This window comes from Martes martes (genome assembly GCF_963455335.1).
Source record: "Martes martes genome assembly, chromosome: 1".
Taxonomy (NCBI): Eukaryota; Metazoa; Chordata; class Mammalia; order Carnivora; family Mustelidae; genus Martes; species Martes martes.
Genome location: NC_137888.1, coordinates 216,195,780 through 216,217,275, shown reverse-complemented (window position 1 = coordinate 216,217,275; position 21,496 = coordinate 216,195,780). Strand labels below are relative to the sequence as shown.

General features: G+C 66.7%; 1 protein-coding gene across 1 annotated transcript; it reads right to left on the bottom strand.

Annotated features, from left to right (window-relative positions):
- Positions 1-1,827: 1,827 nt before the first annotated feature.
- BTBD2 (BTB domain containing 2) lies at positions 1,828-20,867 on the bottom strand (the record flags this gene model as incomplete). Its single annotated transcript, XM_080805170.1, has 9 exons — positions 1,828-2,875; positions 3,068-3,214; positions 3,341-3,428; positions 3,555-3,747; positions 5,381-5,578; positions 5,669-5,774; positions 7,070-7,226; positions 10,343-10,462; positions 20,446-20,867. 9 exons carry the CDS (start codon positions 20,865-20,867, stop codon positions 2,714-2,716), a joined length of 1,593 nt encoding a protein of 530 aa, XP_080661296.1. The 3' UTR covers positions 1,828-2,713.
- Positions 20,868-21,496: the final 629 nt, after the last annotated feature.

Below are 21,496 nucleotides of genomic sequence, written 5' to 3'. Positions count from 1 at the left end.
GGCACACCACGTTTTCTTTTCACTCGTAACACTTCGTTTCCGTGTCGCCAGTGAGGCCGCACTGAACGTGGGCGTGCAGATAGTCTGTCCCCAACCAGAAAACCCCTCGTGCTGTGTCCTCGCGATCTGTAGGGTGTGTGGTGCTGTCTCCTTTTCAGTCTGGACATTGCTCTTGGATTTTTGTGTTTAAAAAAAAAAAAAGAAGTTTGTGGTTTTTGCTAGGATTCCAGCAAGAAACCAGCTGAGAGTTTTGTTTGTATTTCATTTGTTTTCTGCTTCAATTTTGGTCTCAGGATATTGTTTCCCACTTTGGGGATCAAATTTGCTGCTCGCTTTCTAGTTTCTTAAGATGAAAACTTAGACCTTTGGTTTTTCTACTTGTGCATAAAATATGAATTTCCCCAATTCCGCTTTGACGGGATCTTACAATTTTGGTGTAGTATGATCAGAGTGTCATTCAGTTCAAAATATTCTCTCACTTCCGTATGGCTTTTTAGCCTGTGTTTATGTAAACATGCTTTGATCCCCCTGGATTGGTTTCCAGTCTGACTGCCCTGCCGTGGGAGGGCAGCGTCCCTCGGTGCCGACCGGGTGCAGTCCCGCTCGCGGAGAGCTGGTGTTCGTTTGTTCGTTTCGCGTGTTGGTGTTCGTTTCCAGCTCGGGTTAGAGCCTCCCCATTCCGTTCTGCTGACTCTGCGTCTCCGCGTTTATTTTGAACGCGCGCCCCGGTGCGCACACCCACAGCCGCTGCTGCTCCCTGTCGCACGGACCCCTCCGTGGCTGCGAGATGGGCTTCGCTTCCGGGGCCCCTTGCTGCCCTCGGGCCTTTGCCGTCTTTCTGGTAAGGTCGGGGTCTGGTCGTGAAACTTACTACTGTTTATCTTCAGCTTTTCTGTTTCTTTGTAATTTAAGTGAGACTCTTGTCATCGGGAACTAGCTTAGTTTCGGTTCCGTACCCAGTCTGCCAGTGTTTCTCTTTTAACTGGAGTGTAGAGATCTGTGTGTGTTCAACATAATTGACAGTTTTGGTCCCGTCTTGCTGTTTGAGTTCATTTGTCTTTCAGTTTTAAAGGGCGCATTTTCTAGGTTGGTGGCTCGCTCTTCTGTGTGATTTTTTTAAAGATTTATTTATGTTACAGAGTGAGAGCGTGTGCTGATGAGTTAGGGGCGGGCCAGAGGCAGGGAGAGAATGTCAGGCAGACGCCGCACGGAGCACAGAGCCCGACGCAGGACTCGATCGCACGACCCCAAGATCATGACCTGAGCCAAAACCAAGAGTCAGATGCTTAAACGGCTGAGCCGAGGTGCCCCTCTCCTGCTTTTTCTTGCTTTGGTTTCTAGCAGTTTGAGTATGTGTGGTTTTTAAATCTCACTGAGTTTCTGAGATTTTTAAATGCAGGGATTGATGTATTTATTCATTCTGGAAAATTCTTAGCTATCGGGCCCTTCTCTTTCTGCCTGTTCTCGGGGATCCTCTGACCCATGGGGCAGAGCCAAGCGAGGGACCCAGGTCAGGTTACCCGTGCTGCATGGCACGGCCTAGGGACCTACCGTGTGCCAGCCACGCTCCAGGGCCAGAGGGCAGAGACAAGGCGTGGTCACGGTGCGCTCCGGCAGAGCCTGCCTGGGGTCCCCAGTTGGGCAGACCGGAAGTTCGTGCAGAAGACAGAGGGCGTGGGGAGGGTCCCCAAGGCAGGGACATCTGTGTCAGGAGACCGTGATTCCAGACACGGGCGGAACCTTCCCCGGGCCGCCCGGTCTCATGGTGGGGACGCGGCCGCAGAGAAGGGCCAGCTCAGAGCAGCCGGGCAGGAAGAAGACCGCGCGTCAGGGCCATTATGTTTCTTTCCTTTATTTAAAAAAATCATGTGGGGGTACGGTGTGAGGAGGGCACACCTTCCATGGCTTTGGGGAGGACAGTTTCCAGAAGGAATCATGGGGCGGGAGCACGTGGTGGGGGCGCAGCAGGGTTTGGGGGCGGGGCTCCGCCCTCCCGCACCTCTGGGCAGGGCGCCGCTCCGAGGGGGCTGCAGGAGGGGCGGGGCTGCGGTATGTACAGGGTCGGGGGAGGGCCGGCCGGGGACCGGCCGCCACGGCGGACCCACGGCATCACCCGGGCAGACGGGGCCAGCGGTCCGTGCCCGCGGCTGCAGGGGCGGGACGGCTGCGGTGGGCCTGGCAGAACGCCAGCCTGCAGGACCTCAAGCGGGGACCAAGGCCAGTGCGCTGGGGCCCGGGGTCGGGGTGGCCTGAGCATCCCCGGTGACCAGGACACGAGACCCCAAGCTGATGCACTAGGAGTGCCCCCGCCGAACGCCTCCCACGCAAGGAATGGGAACCCAGAATGCATTGCTGTGTGCGGGGGGACAGGACAAACATGAGACGGGGTCCTGGCCGAAGCCCGTGGTAAGGACGTTGGTCAGGCAGCCCCGAGCTGCAGGGACAGCGTGCGGGACCCCCAGACCCCAGGACCCGTTGGCCCGTCCGCGCAGGGCGGGTCCGGGCCGGCCCTGCCTCCCGAGTCGTGCAGGAGGGTCTCCCAGCTCCTGCCCGGCTCCTCTGAGCAAGCAGCCAGGCTCCCCTCAGGGAGTGACCCTCTCCTGACGCCCAGAAACGTGGCAGGGAGCGCGCCCCCAGCATGGGGGCCGCGGGGGGCACGGCCTGGGACGGGGGGCAGCCTGCTGGCCTCAGGTGGCTTCGGGGGCCTGGGGGCCTAGGTGTAGAAGATGACCTCGGGGATCTGGCCGTCCTCCACGGACGTGCCGTTGTTGTTCCCGGCTGCGTAGCAGAAGGTGAAGCACGTCTTGGCCCCCGTCGTGGGGGACTCGTGGGTCACCTTGCGCAGGCCCTTGGTGCCATAGTGGGAGTCCGGGCCCTGGGGGTGGATAGGGTTCCTGCAGTCAGGCACCCCAGGGCCCCAGGAGGGCCCCTCCCGAGGGAGTGGGTCCTACTGGAGGCCTCAGGGTGGCAGCTTCTCCCCCCCCCACCCGGGGCGATGACCACGATGACCCTAGAGCCCCACAACGGAGGAGGATCGGGGCCCTGGCAGGGTCTGGGAGGGGCACACCTTGAGCGTGGCACAGGCTGTGTAGTTGACGTTGGGCAGCACCTCCACCGGCTCCTTGAACATGACTCGGAAGGTGCTGGCGGAGCCGTCACAGCTGAAACCTGTGTCGTTCTGGCCCAGGACAGTGTTGCTGTCCGTGTGGATGATCTGGGGGGGCGGGGGAGCGGGCGCTGCTCACCAAGGCCCCCCCCCCCGTGCCCCCCCAAGACCCCACAGAGTCGGGCTGTGCCCCTACGAGCAGGCTGATGGGGGGGCGGGCCACGGGGTGGGCACCTGGATGTTCACTTGGTAATCCGTGGGCCCGTGGATGGAGCCGTAGAGCCCAAAGCCAACCACGAAGATGCGCTTGTTGACCGAGAACCTGGGCGGGAACAGAGCAGGTGCCGAGCTGCGGCCGCGTCCTCCGCCGGCCCCGCCCCCGGCCCGCCGGCCCCGCCCCGGCCCCGCCCCGGCCCCGCCCCGGCCCCGCCCCGGCCCGCCGGCCCACCTGATGCGGTCGCTGGTCCCGCTGTAGCCCCAGCGGCTCTCCACCTGCTGGAAGCGGTTGATGCTGCACTCCTTCCCGCGGAGGCAGCAGCGCGGCCGGTCGATGAAGTCCACGCGCGGCTTGGGGTTGACGGTGAAGTGCAGGAAGAGGCTGACCACCTCGCGGTCCACGAGGATGCCGGACTGCGCGGGCCCTGCGGGCACAGGGGGCGGAGGTCGGGCCGCGGCGGGGGTCCTCCGAGGTGAGGACACTGGGGGTCCGGGCAGCCCTGGCATCTGCGGGGGCGTCCGATCTGCTGGCTCCCGGGGCCACAGGCCCCTCCCGCCCCCGGGTCGCCCGTTAAGCAGCGGCCCTAGGGGGCAGCCCTGGTTTGCGGAGCCGCGGCCGTCCGGCCCAGGCTGAGGGACCGCTGTCTGCTCCAGCCGGCGGGGATCCGGGCCGGGCAACCTAGAGGCCGGCGGGGTGGGGGGGCGGCGAGCCTGCCGGGCCCCATCCACACGCCGGGGAGCTGGTCTCCACGGGCTGGTGACAGGCCTGTGCGCGGCCCCAGGACCCGCGGGGACAGCTCTGGGGGAGTAAGGAAGATACAACGTGAACAGAGTTGACACGGTTCTTTTTAATCTCTGCGTAGGAAATGCAGGACGAAAAGGACATCGGGCCGCGGCCGCTCTGTGCTCAGCCGCCGCGACTCCCGGCGCGGTGCTTCCCGACTTGTCTCTAGTTCCGTGTTTTCCGGGGGGACACAGAAGCAGGGGCGGTCCTTCTCCGAAACGCGCTGAGTGACAAAGGGCCAGAAGGCTGGACCCGACCCCAGGGCGCACACACGGATCGTTCCCAGGGACCGCAGGCATCAGGCAGAGCAGGGCAGCCTGGGGGGGCCTCACAAGAAGGGGGGGTGCGGGAAGCAGCGAGACCCCACAGCCAGGGGAGTGGGCGGCACTAGCCGGGGCTGCCGCACAGGGGTTCCAGCGGCCCGGTGGGCAGGGGGACCTCCAGGAGAGCAGTTTTGGGGGTGAGAGCCAAGGTGCAGCGGGAGGGGCCCCCACAAGGCTCCCGCGGGTGTGGGGATGGGACGAGGCCTGGCCCCCGACCGCCCCCACCCAACAACAGCCTGGTGCCATCTGGAGCGCCCAGGCCCCTGTGGTCACTGCGTGCGGCCGGTGCCTGGCGCGCGAGAGGCACTCACTATGCCTTTGATGATGGGAGATCCGGGCTCGGACATCCAAGCCAGCCCTGGACCCCACGTTCAAGACAACTACTCTGCAGGAGACGGCGGTCCTGGCTCGCGCGTGCACGACACGCGTGCTAACGGCTCTTTACCGCAGCCGGTCAAGCAGGGAGTGGGGCACACGGAGACCCAGGCCCGCAATCGGCACTGGCCACGCGGCTGGGACCGGGAGCCTCACCCGGGACCCGCTAGCCCTGGAGGGGAGGCCGGCAGCTCGGTGTCCACACGTCCACCCGTCCACATGTCTGCACGGTGGGGCTGCCTCCACGTCGGCACGAGCCCAGCCTCCTCCCGCCCGGTGCAGGCTTGTCCAGGACGTGAACCCAAGCCGGGGGCCGGCGTCGGCCCAGCCCACACACAGACACGCGCACAGACACGCGGGACATGGGGGGAGGGAGCCCAGATGCCCGGCTGGTGCCGCCCAGGGGGTGTTGGTCTTCACACACTGGCCCGCGGGCCACACTGTCCACATGAACCCGGCCGGGGTGTCCTCGGTGGAGACGCACCCCCTCCTGGCTCCCGCAGCTGGCTCAGGGTCACACCTGAGGACCCGGGGGGTCGTGCTCCTTCCGAGCGGCCCCCACCCCCTCCCCATTACCTGCAGCAAACTCCTCGATGGTCATGAGTGGGAAGCGGATGAGAGCCAGAGCCTTGCCCAGCACCTCGCGCTTATTCTCGGGTGTCACGGGCAACTGCTGCCGCTGGCACTCGGCCTCGGACCAGCGGACCACGGCGCTGAACAGGCGCACTTCCCGGATGCCCAGGGTGTCCCGCTCCAGCACGGCCACCAGTGTGTCTGTGGGGGGAGGGGACCAGCTCGGCAGGGGGTCGCTGCGCCGCTCTCCCCGGCCGCTGCGGCCACACGCCCCGGCGACCCGGGCCTTACCCAGGTCGATGTCCGTGAAGCCCTCGGCGGTGATGGCGTCCGCCGTGTGCTTGTCGATGTTCTCCAGGCACAGGCTGGCCAGCTGGGGCTCGTCGAAGAGTCGCGCCTGGCGAGAGGGCGGGCGTCAGCACGCGGCTGGCGCGGGAACCCTGGACGCCCCTCGGGCCCAGACGCGGTCCTGAATGCCACGTCTCGCGGCCACGGGGGCCGCACGGACTTGGGCTCCGCGAGGCCCGCGCCTCCAAGGCAGACGTGGGGCCCGCGGGCAGGCCAGGCCCCTGGGAAGGCAGGAAGGCCCGGGGAGAGGGCCACACGCGGCCAGCGGACAGGGAAGCCGTGCCCTTCGGACCGCCAAGACTGCGCCATCAGGAACCTGCTCGCAGGGTGTGGGAACTGGAGCCGAAAACGTTCCGGCCGCTCCTGCCCAGCACAAGCCCCGCACCCGGTACGTGCTCTCCCTGCCTGGGGCCTGGTCGGCACAACCCACGGGGCCACGGCTCTCGGTGCCACCCGACGGGCCTGGCTCTGGCCCTGCCACACCCCACGTGAGGCCGAGCCCGGGCCAGCCAGGGAGGAGGCGGCCCTGTCCCCTACCGGCCTGTGTCCACACCATTCCCCGCCTCCAGTCCCTGTGGCCACGCCAGCCACACCCCCATGCCTGGGACCACAGACCCTGAAAGGGACCTGCTCCAAGAAAGTCTAAGGATGGCAACAGCTCCTCTCCCCACACCTGGCCCTGAAAAAGGGCGTCAAAACTCAGCCGGGAAATCTCCGACCAAACACGTGCCAGGCACCTTGCCTGAAAGGTCCAGGCCAGGATGAGCCTAGGAAAGCTCTCCTCCAGCCACCAAATTTAGGGGACGTCCAACACGCAGAGGTCCACCCGCAGCCACGTCCTCCCCCGACCCTCACACGCCTTCCTTCCCGCCCAGCCCTCCGCGTCCCACACGCCCTCCTCGCCCCGCCCCCGCGCACCTCCCTCCTCACCGACTCCCCCGGACCGCGTCTTCGCGCCCCCACCCCCATGCGCCTTAGTGTCGCCCGGTCCAGCGTCCCCGCCCACCCGGGTCCTCGCACCGTCCCAGCGCCCTCACCCGCCCCCGCGCCCCCACCCGCCTCCCGCTGCATCCGCGCCCTAACCCGCCCGCACAGCGTCCTCGCCTCACCCCGGCGCCCCCGCGTCCTCACCTGGGCCCCCCGCCCACCGGCCTTCGCAGCCGGCCTCGCGCCCCCAGCCCCCGGGCACCCGCGCCGTCTCCCCCGAGCACCCGCTTCTCGCCGGCCCGTTCCTCGAGGCCGGGTCCCATCGTCCTCGCCCGTCCTCCGCCCATCCCGCCCGCGCGCACCTCGCTCGCCTGCCCCGCCCCGCGCGCCGCACTCCGGAGCCCCGGCCCCGCGCACCTGCGTCAGCAGCATGAACGCGTTGTCCGCCCGCAGGTTTTTCTTGAGGAACTCCACGCAGTGGGCCTCGAGCGCGGGCACCGCGTACTTCTTGGCGGTGTACAGCGTGGTCATGACCGTCTCGGGTCCGATCTGAACCTCATCCGAGTACAGAAACCTAAGACAGGACACTAGGACCGTCAGGCCGGCGGGCGGCAGCGCTCCAGCCCCAGCAGCCTTCCGGAACGAGCGGGCGTCGTCGCCCTGTGACCGGCACACACGACCTGCCCAAGACCCTTACCCGCCTGGACCAGCCAGAGGCTGCCGCACCCACAGTCCAGCCCCTCCGTCCCCGGGGGGCGGCCCCGGGCCGGCGCAGCAGCGCGGAAGGCCCCCGACTCTGCCGGAGGCCCCCGCTGCGGGGTCGGCCCTGGGGCGGCCAGAGCTTTGGGCACCGGGCCTCGCGGCCACCTCCACGCTCTGAAGCGGACGTGCGGCCCGCGGTGCGGACTGAGCCATGGAGAGGTCGGAACCCGGCCGAAGCCTGCCCGATGCACAGGGATGCAGCCCCGAGAGCCAGGCCTGGGGGGGCTGCGTCCGTGCACGCCCCCCCATCCCCCGAGAATGTGCCAGAAGCCGAAGAGCCCCACGCACGAGCAGCTGCGGCCCCGCAGAGTCAGCGGGACCCAGACCGAGGGGGGCAGGTGCCCGGCCTGCCCCCAGGCCAGCAGTGGGGGGTGAGGGCACCTGGACCCGCCCCGCCAGCAGCGGCCAGAGGTGGCAGCGCGGCCCCTCCCACCCCAGCGGGGTCCAGCGACCCTGGGGGGGGGGGAGGTCCGCAGCAGTAGCAGGACCGCGAGCCGAGCAGCACCCGCAGCCGCCGTCTAGGCCAGGGCCCCGCACACTGCGACCCTCCACCTGCTCCCGTTTCCTGACCCACATCTCTTTTTTCTTTTTTTCTAATTAGGGTAAACTTCACCCAGCAAGGGAGGGAGGGCCTGGCGTGCAACTCCTGATCCCAGGGTCGTGAGCTCGAGCCCCACGTCAGAGCTGGAAGTGACTGAACTAGGGGGGTGTCAGGGGGCTCGGATGCTAAGCAGCTGCCCTCCACTCAGGTCATGGTCCCGGGGTCCTGGGATCGAGCCCCGCGCGGGGCTCCCTGCTCCGCAAGGCCAGCCTCTCCCTCTCCCACTCCGCCTGCCTGTGTTTCCTCTCTTGCTCTGTCTCTCTCTCTCAAATAAATGGATAAAATCTTTTTTAAAAAAGCAAAAATTACTTAACTAGGGATACCTGGGGGGTTCAGTCAGTTAAGCCACTGCCTTCGGCCCATGTCACGATCCCAGGGTCCTGGGATCCAGCCCTGCATCGGGCTCCCTGCTCGGTGGGAAGCCTGCTTCTCCCCCTCCTCCCCACTCATGCTCTCTCTTGCTCTCTAATAAATAAATGAAATCTTTTTAAAAAAAAGAAATTACTTAGACAAACCTTTAAACAGATGCACAGCATAAATTACACCAGCGGGAAGCACACTCACCCCGTCCTGCAACCACCCACCCTCCGTCTCCAGAACCTTCCATTCCCCCACACGGAGACTCTGTCCCCATGAAGCTCAGACTCCCCATCACTGCCCCAGCCCCTGCTCCCACCCTCTCCTCTCTGTCTGTGCAGACGGGACTCCTCTGGGGCCCTCCTGGGAGTGGGGTCCTGCGGGACGGGTCCTTCTGGGTCTGGCTCCTCTCCCTGAGCCCCGTGTCCTCCGGGTCCCTCCACGTTAACATTCTAGCGTGCGGACAGACACGTGGTGTTTCCCCTGCTCCCACGGGTGGACACTCGTGTTGTGAACACAGGTGCACAGGTCGTGTCGGAGTCCCTGCTCTCGGGTTCCTGCATGGACATCCAGCAGCTCAGCTGCTGGGTCACATGGTGGCTCCACGTGGAAACGTCCTAAGGGACCCCCGGCCTGTTGCCCGAGGACACAGCCGGGTCTCACATTCCCGCTGCGCCTGCACGGGGGTCCCACCCCCCACCCCCCACTAATTCTTGTCAGCTCTCTCGTGTTTTTCTGTGTTTTTCGTAATAGTTACCCAGGTACGGAGTGATAGCTCATCATGGTTTTGTCACCTGTTTTTGTAAATAAAGTTTTACTGGCACACAGCACCCGCCCCCATGGCTGCTTTTACACTCCCAGCGGCGGGGGGAGTGGTGGAAACGGAGAGAAAGAGCCTACCGGCCCCTGGGCTGAGCAGTCTGAGAAATTACACGATGACAAATCCATGAGATTGTTCCCCAAAGCGCTACTTGCCATCGGGGAAGACGCTGGGACTGGCGAAGACCAACCGTGTCAAACCGAGTCAAGGATTAAGGGGCATCCAGGGACCGGGCGTCCGCGAGCGGCGGGCAGCAGGAGAGGGCAGGGGTGGCCCCGAGGGGCAGAGGGGCTGCGGGCTGGAGCTCGGCCAGCCCTCGCGTGGCCTTGGACACGCTCGCTCTGTCCTTCACACTTGCTGGAACTTTCATTTTTTTCTTTTCCTTCCCTCCTTCCCCGCCCCGCATCTCCCTGTGTGACTCTGTGCCATCTTTACATTCGTAGAGAGAAAATGAACTGCAATAAAAAAGGCGCCCTAGGGGTGCCTGGGGGGCTCAGCGGGTTGAGCCTCTGCCTTCGGCTCAGGTCATGATCCCGGGGTCCTGGGATCATGGGATCGGGCTCTCTGCTCAGCGGGGAGCCTGCCTCCCCACCCCCCGCCTGCCTCTCTGCCTACTTGTGATCTCTGTCAAATAAATAAATAAAATCTTTAAAAAAAAAAAAAAAGGCGCTCTAACTGCTGGGAAGTCTGGAAAGTTCCGCACCGTGATCTACGCCTGCATTTCTGGAAGTGAGAGACCTGTGCTCAGCAGAGGGAGAAGAGCCCGCGCGGCCCACAGCCCCGCTTCACCCCTGCTGGGGGCGGGCAGCCCCGCGCCGGGCACTCAGTGCTCCGAGGCGAACGCACTTGAGAGGGAATTTCCAGGCTCACGGAGCAAACACGGGAGGCGGGATGGAAGGTTCTCCCGTGATCTTGCTTTTCCACAAACGCTGCTGACTGCCAAGCGTGAGAACAGGGTCGTGGACGCAGCCCCGGGGACGGCCCCCGAGCCCGTGACGCGCAGGGAGGGGACCGGACGCGGGAGGCCACGCGTGTGACACGCCCAGACCAGGCCCCTCCACGCACGGAGGGGGGCTCTGGGGGCGCGGTCGTCGGGGGGTCTCCACGCCGCCCCAGCCCCGCGCCGCCGGGAAGGGTCCGGGAGTCTTACTTGAGCAGCGCCAGGAAGGCGGCGGGCTCCACGTCGGGCAGCTCGATCTCGGTGGACGTGGTGGCCATGCCGCCGTTGAACATGGCGTCGAAGACGGCGCTGCCCACGGCCAGCACGAACCTGGCGGCACAGAAGAGCCCGGTTACGCTCCCCGCCGCCCCGCCTCTGCCCGTCCCCCGAGTCTGGGCCGGCGGGGGCCCAGCTGTCCCCACAGGAGCTGCTGCGGGAACAGACGCTTCCCGGAGGGGGATGCGGGGGAGGGAGGCTATGCAGCCCGCGCGGCGGCAAGTCGGTGCCCTGAGGCTCTGTCCCCCTGTGCGCCCATCCCCCTGCCCCCGCTCGGGCCGTCAGGGTCCCCCCCGTCACCCCCACACACACCCCCACTCGGGCTATCGGAGTCTCCCCATCCCCCCCACACCCCCGCTCGGGCTGTCAGAGTCCCCCGTCCCCCCCCCACACCCCCACTCGGGCTGTCAGGGTCCCCCGTCCCCCCCCACACCCCCACTCGGGCTATCGGAGTCTCCCCATCCCCCCCACACCCCCGCTCGGGCTGTCAGGGTCCCCCGTCCCCCACACACACACCCCCGCTCGGGCTGTGGGCACCAGGGTCTGGGCCATCTTGGAGGGAGGCAGATACAGGTTTGGTGCACAGACAGCCTGGCCGTGGGGCTGGACGCACATAGGCTGTGATGGGAGCGAGGGTCCAGGAAGGTTTGCAGGGACACGGGGCGGCGTTAGGAGGCGGGAGCTCTGAGGCTGAAGGGTCCATCCAGTGTGACGTGACCCCGGGGGACGCACCTGCCCGCGACTTCTCAGCATAAAGACCGGAAGGCCCAGTGGGTGAGGACAAGCAGCGAGGCACCCCCCGCCATCCTCCAGGCTGTGACCCCAGCCGGAGCAGTCCACGGGGCCACCGCTCTGCGCTGTCCACTCCCAGCCTCCAGGGCTCACCCCGCAGCCCATCCGCCGCAGAGCACCCGCCCCGGGTCCACAAGGCCCCCGCATCACACCCAGTCCTGGGATCCCCATCGTGACGCATGCGGGGCTCAGAGTGGCCCCCACATCCTCCTTCCAGCCTCTGCCTGCCCACGGCCCCCCCGCAAATCCCAGGCTGGGCAGCCCCCGACTCTCTACGGGGAGAAGGACCTCCTTCCCCAGCTCCTACCTTCCCCTCCATCCTGGGCCACACCTCCCAGGCCCTCATAGGGGCCACCACGCACCATGGGGCTTGAGCCCATCCAGAGACTGGACCCGAGACAGAGGACCAGATGCGAAACTGAGTCTAATGGGGAGAACAGCCTCCCTCAAAAATCACGTCCCCCCGGAAAGCCGGAACGGGACCTCACTTGGAAATCGTCTTCGTGGATGTGACTGGTCCACGTGAGGTCACAAGGGGGCAGGGTGGCCCTAGTCCCATACCCGTGCCCTCTTAAGAGGGGACTTTGGGACACAGATGCTGGGAGAAGCCACGTGGTGAGAGGTAGACACGGAAGGGGCACAGCCACGAGCCTGGGGACACCTGGAGCCCCCAGGAGCTAGGAGAGGCAGGAGGGACCTCCTCGTCACACCTTGACCTCGGATGTCTGGCCCCCAGGATGGGGACAGGAAACGTGTGTGGTCCCGCAGCCTGCAGGCTTGGCTCCCGCAGCTGCGGGCCTCGGACACGTCCCCGACGGCGGCGGCGGGCCCCGGGCCCTCACTGCACTCCCGCGCCCTGTAACCAAGCACCTTCCTGCTCCCACGTCCCAGCTGTGCATGAGCACCTCAGTCCCGGCCGGGAGACGGTCGGATGCCGCAGCGAGAGGCCACGGACGGCACCTCGTGTGTCCATGCCACGTGCCGGACGCCTGCGGCCCCGGATCTCACGCGCCCTCGCCAGCAGGCACGGCCACCAAGCCTGTGCCCTAGAGAGGTCACCGGGTCTGAGGAGGGTTGGCCCGTCTCCCGCCCTGGGGCTCAGACGCCTTCGCGCCTCCAGCCCCTCGTCACCATGCGGGCCTCCCTTCTCCAAGGAAGGACACACATGGCGCGGACGTCACACGCAGGAACACGGTCCAGCCTCAGGAAGGGGGGGGACCCTCAACCCTGCCAGGACGCGGAGGGACCCCGAGGACACGGGGCTCCGCGAGAGCGGCCAGACCCAGAAGGACCCGTCCCGCAGGACCCCACTCCCAGGAGGCCCCCAGAGGAGTCCCGTCCACATAGACAGAGAGGAGGGGGTGGGAGCCGGGGCTGGGGCAGGGGTGGGGAATCAGTGCTTCGTGGAGACGGAGTCTCCGTGTGGGGGGATGGAAAGTTCTGGAGACGGAGGGCAGGGGTGTGAGTGCTTCCCGCCACCGAGCTGTGCGCGCAGAGACGGTCGAGGTGGTGACCCTCGTGTTGTGCACGTTCTACCCCAGTTGAAAAGCTTTAAAGAAGACAGAACACGGACAAGACCCCCAGATGGCGCGGGAACACCTGACTGTTTTGGGAACGCGGCTGCAGGCCAAGAGAGCCGAGCACAAGGGCGAGGCGCCGCTCAGGAGCCGGGCCTCCAGAGGGGCCGCACCCCTGCGCGTCCTGTCTCGCTCCTGAGCACAGTCGCGGGTCCCGGGGCTGTGCCACGAAACAGGCGTGTCGTGGAAGGGGTGCGCCGGGTTCTCCTCTGAGGACAAAGGGGCAACAGGTGCGGTGGGGGGACAGATTCTGGGTGCTGACCTGGGGGCACTGGGTCATCCTGGCCTTCGGGCAGGTGGACGCAGACACAGGAATAAAGCGGGGCAGGGGGCAGCTCCTCCGCTGGGAAGGGCTCCACGCTCGGACACCCCGGTGGCGAGGGGATGCCCAGCGCCCGGAGCTCGGTGTCCGCGTCCCACACCGACAAACGGGACCAGGTCCTTGGAGATGTGGCAGATTCCAGGGCCGGAGCGGGGAAAGCACGAGACACACTTGGAGTGTCTCGTGGGGACAGGAAGCAGAGAAAGGCTCCGAGCGGGACAGGGACGTGGGACGGGGACGCGGAACGGGGGATGTGGGACGGCCAAATCCGGGGTGCTGTGAGCCTCAACAGAGTATGCGTGCGGGACACGACACGTATCCACGTCCACAAAGACAGAACGAGCACGGAACCGAGTGAGCGGGTACCAGGAAGAAGCACAGCTCTCCCCTTAGAAGTCCAGCTCACGGACACGGAAAACCACCGCCCGGCGTCCGGTGGGCATCCTCGCCCCTCAGCGCGACAGCCAGTGGGCAGCACACGCAGGGTGTGTGCAGAGCCTCAGTGTACCCCGGGAGAGCCCCTAGAGGGGACAGCGCTCCCGGCCAGATGCCGGGCATCCGAACACGCGGTGGGAGCGGCTGCGGCGGTGAGGAAGGCACAGGCCGCAGGAAGAGCCGAGGGAAGCCGGCACGACGGGTGTCCCTATGAGGCTCTCGCCGGACACCACGCTTCCTGGGCTCCAGGGGCAGGGGCGCCAGCCGCGGGGCACGGTCGGCGACCGGCGGCCCTGGCAACGGGCTCCCCAGACGCAGAAACCGAGCGCGGATGGAGAGACAACCGGACGGACCAGAGCTGGACCTTCCAGGCTGTTCTAGAAGGCCGGCGGAGCGGCGCACAGACCGCGGTACGGCCGGCCCGACCGAACCCGATCTGGGGGCCTCCACGCGCACGCGCCACGGTCGCCCGACGGGCACACGGCAGGGGCTGACGGCAGCCAGGGCACGCTCTGCAAACGAGGAGTCCGATCGCCCACAGCCACAGGACGCCCAGAAACAGCCCCGCGCTGGGAAAAGAGCCGCGCTGGAAGCAACGCGCGGGCGGAGGACGGCAGCGCGGCCGGCCTGAGAGGAGACCACCACGCGCACGGGGACGGGCGCCACCAGGACCAAGTGTCGCGAGTCCACGAGGCCAAGCCTGGGACTCGGCGAGGGGAGCTCCCATCCCCGGCGTCCAGCGAGCGCGGAGCGGACCCGACCCAAGGCGAGAAGCAGGCGGGCAAAGGGACGGCGGGACCTCGCGAGCCCGCCGCCCACGGAGGAGACGCCACCCGCCGGAATCAGCGGCGAGGCGGGCAGTCGCCGAGGACCCTCAAGAAGACAAAAGTTCAGAACGGTTTTACGCCACCGAACGAGGGCAGCTCAGACGGAGAGGGAGCCGCTGGGGACACACGCAAGCACAGGGGAGCCCCTGCGAACCCCCCCGGGAGGGAAGGCACGGCGACCCCCGGCCCCCGGGGCAGACCGGAGGGAGCAGCGAAGCCGCGAGGCCGAGATCGCGGGGGCAGACGGTGCAGGCGTGCCGGGAAGCAGGCTGGCGTTTTCTTTCTTTATAAAAGATTTTATTTATTTGAGAGAGCGCGACAAGCAGGGGGGTGGCAGAGAGAGCGCGACAAGCAGACTCCGCCCAGCAGGGAGCCTGACGGGGGGTTCGATCCGGGCCCCGGGGATCACGACCCGAGTGGAACAACGGAGACCCCCGGGGAGCCCCAGGCTGGCGCTTTCTCCCACTGTCTACTGTCAGGGCTCCCCCGCGATCCCAGCGGTCCGCTCCCAGGTCTACCCCAGAGGAAAGAACCCGTGTCTCCACCCGCAGACGCGCGCCCGGCCGCGCAGAAGCCAGGGCAGCTGGACGCCTGCGGCAGGACGCAGCCCGCGGCACGGACGCAGCGCCGTCTGCCCTGCACGGAATTCAGCAGCTGCGGGAGTTACCCCAGCCATAACCGTACTGAGCCGGGGCACTGGGGGCTCCGCCGGTTAAGCCTCGGGCTGATTTAGGCTCCCGTCCAGGGTCGTGGATCGAGCCCTGCCTCGGGCTGCACATAGAGTGAGGAGCCTGCTGGGGGCCCTCCCTCTGCCGTCCACAAATAAACAAATAAAATTAAAATTGAAAACAGGTAACAGAGCTGTCGCTGGGCCTCCAACAGGGGCCCACGCCCAGGCGGGTGTTCCTGGGCGAACGCAGCACGGGGCTGCCAACGTCCTTTCTCCTCCCGATCCTCAGAACACGGCTCGTGGCAGACAAAGCGTCGGGTCGGGCGTCGCAAGGCCTGCGGCCCCCACTAGGCTACCAGTGGGGGCGGTTTGGAGGGTGGACAGTTACACGTGGATTTCTGGCGGGGGGAGGCCAGAGCCCCGGCCCCGCCATGGCTCAAGGGCTCAGTGTACTGAAAACAACAGCGGAGAGAAATCCCCAAAACCTGTTTTTTTAAATCTGAAGGTTTCACTGGGGCACCTACAGGCTTGGTCAGGCTTGGTCGGTGAAGCCTCTGCCTTCGGCTCAGGTCATGACCCCGGGGTCCTGGGACCCAGCCCCGCGTCGGGCTCCCTGCTCAGCGGCGAGTCTGCTTCTCCTCCCCCTGCTCGTGCTCATTCTCTCTCTCAAACAAATAAATAAAATCTTTTTAAGAAATTAAAGATTCAATACCTCCGTCACAACAGCTGAACTTCAAAGGCTCAGCGGCCACGGGCAGCTAGCACTGGACAGCGTGACTCTGGAACGTTCCCATCATCACAGGAAAGCCTATCGGACGGTGCCAGACCACAGAATCCACCCAACAATTATTAGCGCGAACAAAGGCTCGGACAGACATTGCTCAAATCAGACAGAAATAAACATGCTTCCCAGCAAGAACGAGCTGGAAAAACATAATGAAGATTATTCACGACAGAGAAAAAAAAAGTGAGCAAAAATCGGCAATAAATGTGCAAAAGCTGTTGTAGAAAACCACGCCCCCGTCCTGCGAACCCGGACACCGGCCTGAGCAGGCGGAGAGGGCTCCCGCTCCCAGACGCTCCCCACCCTGACCGCCGCTCCCCCCCGGCCTGGTATCGCCGGTGGACCCGTCCTCCCGGCGAACTCCTTCGGCAGCTGAGATCCTAAGGAACCAGGAGTCTGCCCGGGGCGGCAGACCGGCCCACCGCTCGTTTCTGCAAATAAAGTTTTCTCGGAACACGCCCGCGCTCGTTCGCTGATGCGCGGCCCACACCCGCTCTGTCCCGCCGGCAGAATTAAGCACCTGGGACGGCGGCTGTGGGGCCGTTTACCGAAGTTTGCTGACGCGGGGCCAGCATGTCGGTGGCCCAGGGGTGCATCCCGCCAGCGCCTCGTGTCCGTGACTGTCTGCCAGAGAGGGGCGGGGCGGGTAGGTGATCGGTGACAGAAGGGTCAGTGGGAGACCAGCTCAGAGTCTCGACAAAGGACAGGGGCCTCGGCAGTTCTCCAAACAGACGGTACGGCCAGTCATCACCAAGTTCTGGGAGCAGAACAGCGGATGACACGAGACCCCACACACCGCTCCCCGCGGGCCGTCCCTGCAGGGCTCCGTTCTCCACGACGGGAGGAATCCGGGCATCTGAGCCACCGACTGCGGGAGTGAGAGACACCCAGGGCTTCCGCGGCGCCGAGACCGCTGATCCGGGCAGGTCAGCGGCCCTGCAGTGACTGAGCACCTCCTGTATGCCCGGCCTTCCCGGGGGCTTGGAAGGCAGCGGGGAGGGACAGGAGTGAGTCACGGCAGGCGCGACGGTGGTGCGCGTCGTGGCGAGGTTAGGAGGAAACGCGTGAGGGCAAGGGGACAGGGTGAAGACCAAGCAGAGCCTCCGGACGAGGGCCCAGGGCCCTTCTGTCCCCCACCCCAGGTCAGCCCATGCCCACCTGACCCTGGAGCGGGGGGTGGGCCAGCCCGAGGGGCCTTCCTCGAGGTTGGCGCAAGCCCCTCCCCCAGTCTGCCTTCTGGCGCAGGCCTCAGCAGGGGCACGAACCCCTCCCTCTGCGGCAGGACACCACCAGAGACCCACATGGCATCTGGCCACCTCCTTAGGCACCCCTAGCGTGCAGCAAGATCTCCACCTTTCCTTGCTTTCGTGACCTTGACAGTCTCCAGGACACCCGGCCAGGCATCCCGCCGCATGAGCCCGATCTGGGTCTGTCGGGGGCTGTCCTGGGGTCAGCCTGGAGACCCCGGTCTCCCACGCACTGGGCAGCTCTTGACAACAGAATCCCACCCTCTCCCAGTCCTGGAGGCCAGAAGTCCCCGGTGCAGGGGCGGCAGGGCCCTTGGGAGGCTGCAGGGGAGGGTCCTGCCTGCCTCCCCCAGCTGCGGCGGCCCCAGGGCTCCCCCGGCCTGTGGCCACAGCGCCCCAGTGCCTGCCTCTGTGGTGGTCGGGGGCTTCTCCTCTGTCTCACCCCCGTGTCTCTTAGGACACTAGTTTAGATACATGGGTTTAGAGCCCATCAGATCGTCCAGGGTGATCTCTGACACCCTGAACTTCACCACATCTGCAAAGACCCTTCTTCCAAATACGGTCCCATTCACAGGTACCAGGCACTGGGGTGTGGACACGCCTTTTCGGGGACCACCATTCAACCCACGACGCTGGGGAAGAACACAGAGGCGAGGTACCCTTCCAGCCTGACCCATCAGGAGTCCCTGACGGACGCTCAACATCACGCTGAAGCTGACCTTGACCCCTGGCTCGGGGGGGTGTGCCAGGTTTCCCCACAATGAGGTTACCATCACTTCCTAGGATCTGGGCCTGGGCGGGGAGCACCGGCACACACCAGTGGGGCCCCGGGATACGGAGCCTCTGCCCCTCCCTACAGGGCCCCTGGCCTGCTGACCTCACGCCCTGGATTACGCTCACCCTGGACCCCTGCGATAAGCACTTGGTGGGGTCACCAAGTCGATCCTCCTGGAAGTCCTGGGGTGGAGGCATCTGAGTGGTCAGACCCAGTTCACAGGTAGGGAAACCGAGGCCCAGAACGCCCCGGGGCACTCGCTGGGCAATGATCCACATGATCACTGCAGGGAAATTTCACCCCTGCGCACAAAATCACAACCCAAAGGCTAAAAGGAAAGAAAAAGAACTAGAACCTTCTATCAGTAGCGGCCAAAGAGTGGGGCATCGATGCCAGGGCACAGGGGACGAGGAAAGTGCCGTCAGCCCCACCCGGACCCTGTCTGGCAATCAAACCCACGTGCTCCGGGAGCCTCTGGGGCCCAGGCACGACAGACACTACCTGGACAGGCAAGGCGAGCCGGGGGCCCAGGCTCCCTGGGGACTCGGGACTCCGGTGCACAAAGCCACCGTCCAGCGGGAAGGCCGGTCTGCAAGTGAATGTCTGCAGGGAGGCTGCCCTGCCTGCGCCCGGACCCCACTCTCGGGGCGGCTCCTCACAGCCATTCCTCAGCACCACCCCGCTCTCCTCCCCACACCTCTCCCAGGCTGCCCCATCCCCTCCCACGGCTGTCCCCGCACGCTGCAGACCCCAGGCCCACATGGCCTCCAGCCGTCTCCCCGCCAGGTGTCTCGGCCCTGGACGCGTCCCTGCCACACCTGTCCTTTCCCAGGATGCTGGAGCCAGGGTCCAGGGACCCGCCACTGCAGCCCCCCACTCTCCGCCCCTACCAAGCTGCCACCCGAGCCCACCAGGGAGAGGACCTGCACGTGCTGTTTCGAGGGTCCCCACCAAGCGCCTGCAGGCTCCATCCACAGCCAGGCCCCCCCCAAAGCAGACACTGTCCCTCTACCCCACAGCGCCCCCTTGCACCGGCTGCATGCCCAGCCCCTCTGGTCCCCAGGCCTCCCCTCCCCCTCGCCTGCTTGGCACTGGCACCACTCACTCAGGGCTAGGATCCCTGCTGTCCTCGCCCGTCCTCTCCCGGGGCCACATCTCCCTCCTGCTCCCAGAAAAGCTCACCAAATACCACACAAGGCTGACCTTCCCACCAGAGCCCTCGCTCCCAGCCCTTCTGCGGCGCCCCCGCCGCACCACACCCTCCCCCGGACTTCTCTGGGGGTCCCATGCCCACCTTCCCCTTCCTTCACCGCCAACAGCCACGCACCCTCGAGTACATGTCCTACGGTTAGGGGCACGCGGGGCGGCCGGTCACTCCCCTGCAGCAGAAACCCTGAGCCCCTGCCGCACCCTGTGGGGTTTCCAGCTGTGTCCACGGGACCCCATCCCCAAAGGGCGTGGGTCAGGCGGGCAGGACCTCATGAGGCCTCACCTTGCTCGTTCCGTGCACTCCCCAAAGCTGGGTGGGGTGGGGGGAACAGCTTTAAAGGCCAGACCGGGCGGATCGGATGGACACGCGGGAGGCATGGGGGTGGGGGGTTCTGGGAGGGACTCGCACATGCATCAGTCCCCCTACTCCAGGCAGGGGTGAGGCCCATGTGGCTGCACGCACACGGGGGAGGGAGGTCCCGGGGACCCAACCACAGGCCTGGAACCTTCTGCAGACAGAAATCTAAATCCAGCTGCACATAAATAACCAAGAAAAAGCCAGAAAGAAACATCTCAAAGACACAGGTTAAAGGCAGGCCACATGTCAGAAAGGCCGGGAGGACCGCTCACTGTGGAACATTCCAGGCCAGTGGCAAGACACCCCCCGCCCCCCTCCCCCGATGGAGGCCTCCCAGCAAGCTCCCCTCCCTCTCCCGGCTCCCTGGAGTGCAAAGGGGAGAGTCAGAAAGACCAGGAGTGGACGGGGGCCTGACATCAGTCCCACCCCGCCGGGGGTCTGGGGGCTGCACCCAGGAGACTGGCAGGGGACCTGGGCCAACAATGCCCCCTTTGACAGAGACAAGGCCTGGAGACCGGGGCAGACAAGGGCTGGGGTGTCACAGAACTGGGATCACTGAGGGGGTTATACGGTTTAGGAATCTGGCTCCCGGGTTCAAGAGGTGGGGGGTCTGGTGGGGGCTTGGGGGTCCCCAGTGGGGGAGGATGGGGGTCTTGGTGCAGGAGGTCACTGGGGCAGGATGGTGGGGGTGGCTGGGTCTGGAGGGCGGGAGTCCGCTGGGGGGTGGGGGTGGGGTCCCAGGGCCAGGGTAGGGCCGGTATCAGAGGGCTGAGGGGTGGATGGGGGCCTGGCAGGGTCACAGGCCTGGGGCAAGGTGGGTCCCGGGAGCGCTGGGGCTCGGGGGACCTGGCGGTGGCGGGTCCCTGCAGCGGCTGGGTCCCGGGGATGGGACGGGGGGGGGGTGGCGGGGGGACCCCAGGGTCGGGGGAGCGGGGCGGCGCGTCCCAGGGCCCCGGGGCTGGGGGGCAGGGCCGGGGCGCGGGGCGGCGGGGCCCGGGGCGCGGGCGGGGCCGGGGCGGCGGGGCCCGGGGGGCGGCCCACCTGTGCGCCGGGATGCGCTGCGCGCCGAGCCCCTTGCCCACCAGGAAGTGCACGTCGCAGAGCACCTCGTTGTTGAAGAGGAAGGCGAAGCGCTCCTTCAGCGTGGGCTTGGTGGCCTGCCAGTTGTACACGGGCTCGCGCAGCAGCGCCGCCGCCCCCGGCTCCTCGGCCGCCCGCTCCCCGCCCGCCGCGGCCTGCGCGCCCGGCCCCGGCCCCGGCCCCGGCCCCGGCGCGGGGGGCGGCCCGGGGGGCGGCCCGGGGGCGGCGGGGGCCGGGCCGGCGGCGGCGGCGGCGGCGGCGGCGGCGGCGGCCGCGTTGCCGGGAGCGGGGGCGGCGTTGGCGCTGGGCCCGGGGCCGGCCCCCGCGCCCGGGCCGACCCCCGGCGGGCACGACGCGCGCCCGCCGCTCCCACCCGCCGCCATCTTGTCGGTGCGGCGGCCGCGGGGCGGGGCGGGCGGGAGGAGGGCGGGGAGGGGCGGGGCGCGGGGCGGGGCGCCCGGAGGGGCGGGGCGGGGCGGGAAGAGGCGACGGGAGGGGAGGGGCGCGGGAGGGGGCGGGGAGGGGCGGGGCGAGGGGAAGGGGGCCGCAGAGGGGCGGGGAGGGGCGGGGAGGGGGCGGGCAGACGGAAGGGGCGGAGAGACGAGCCGCGCTCGGGGCCGGGTACCTGATGGGAGGGGCGGCCGGGGCCTGAGCCCCCACACTGCTGGCCGCGCCCGTCGTGTCAGGGCACCCCAGTGCCCCGCAGAGGGGACACGGGCAGGTCGGAGAGCATAAAGCCGGGCTCCTTGGGCAACCCGGGGGCGGGGGGCAAAATCTGGAGCTGCGCTGGGGGAGGGGTCCCTGGAGGAAGGGCCGCTGACCGGTGACCAGCACGCAGAAGAGCGTCCTCCCTTCCAGGTCCTGGAGCCACGTCCGGGTGACCAGAAGGCCGGCGGCCCAGGCCCATCCCCGTGGGTGGGCGTGAGGCTCTCCTCTGGCCCTTACCTGAGCACGGGACTTGGGGCACACTTGGACGACATCTGCGACAATGTAGCGTCTAATGGGGGACGCC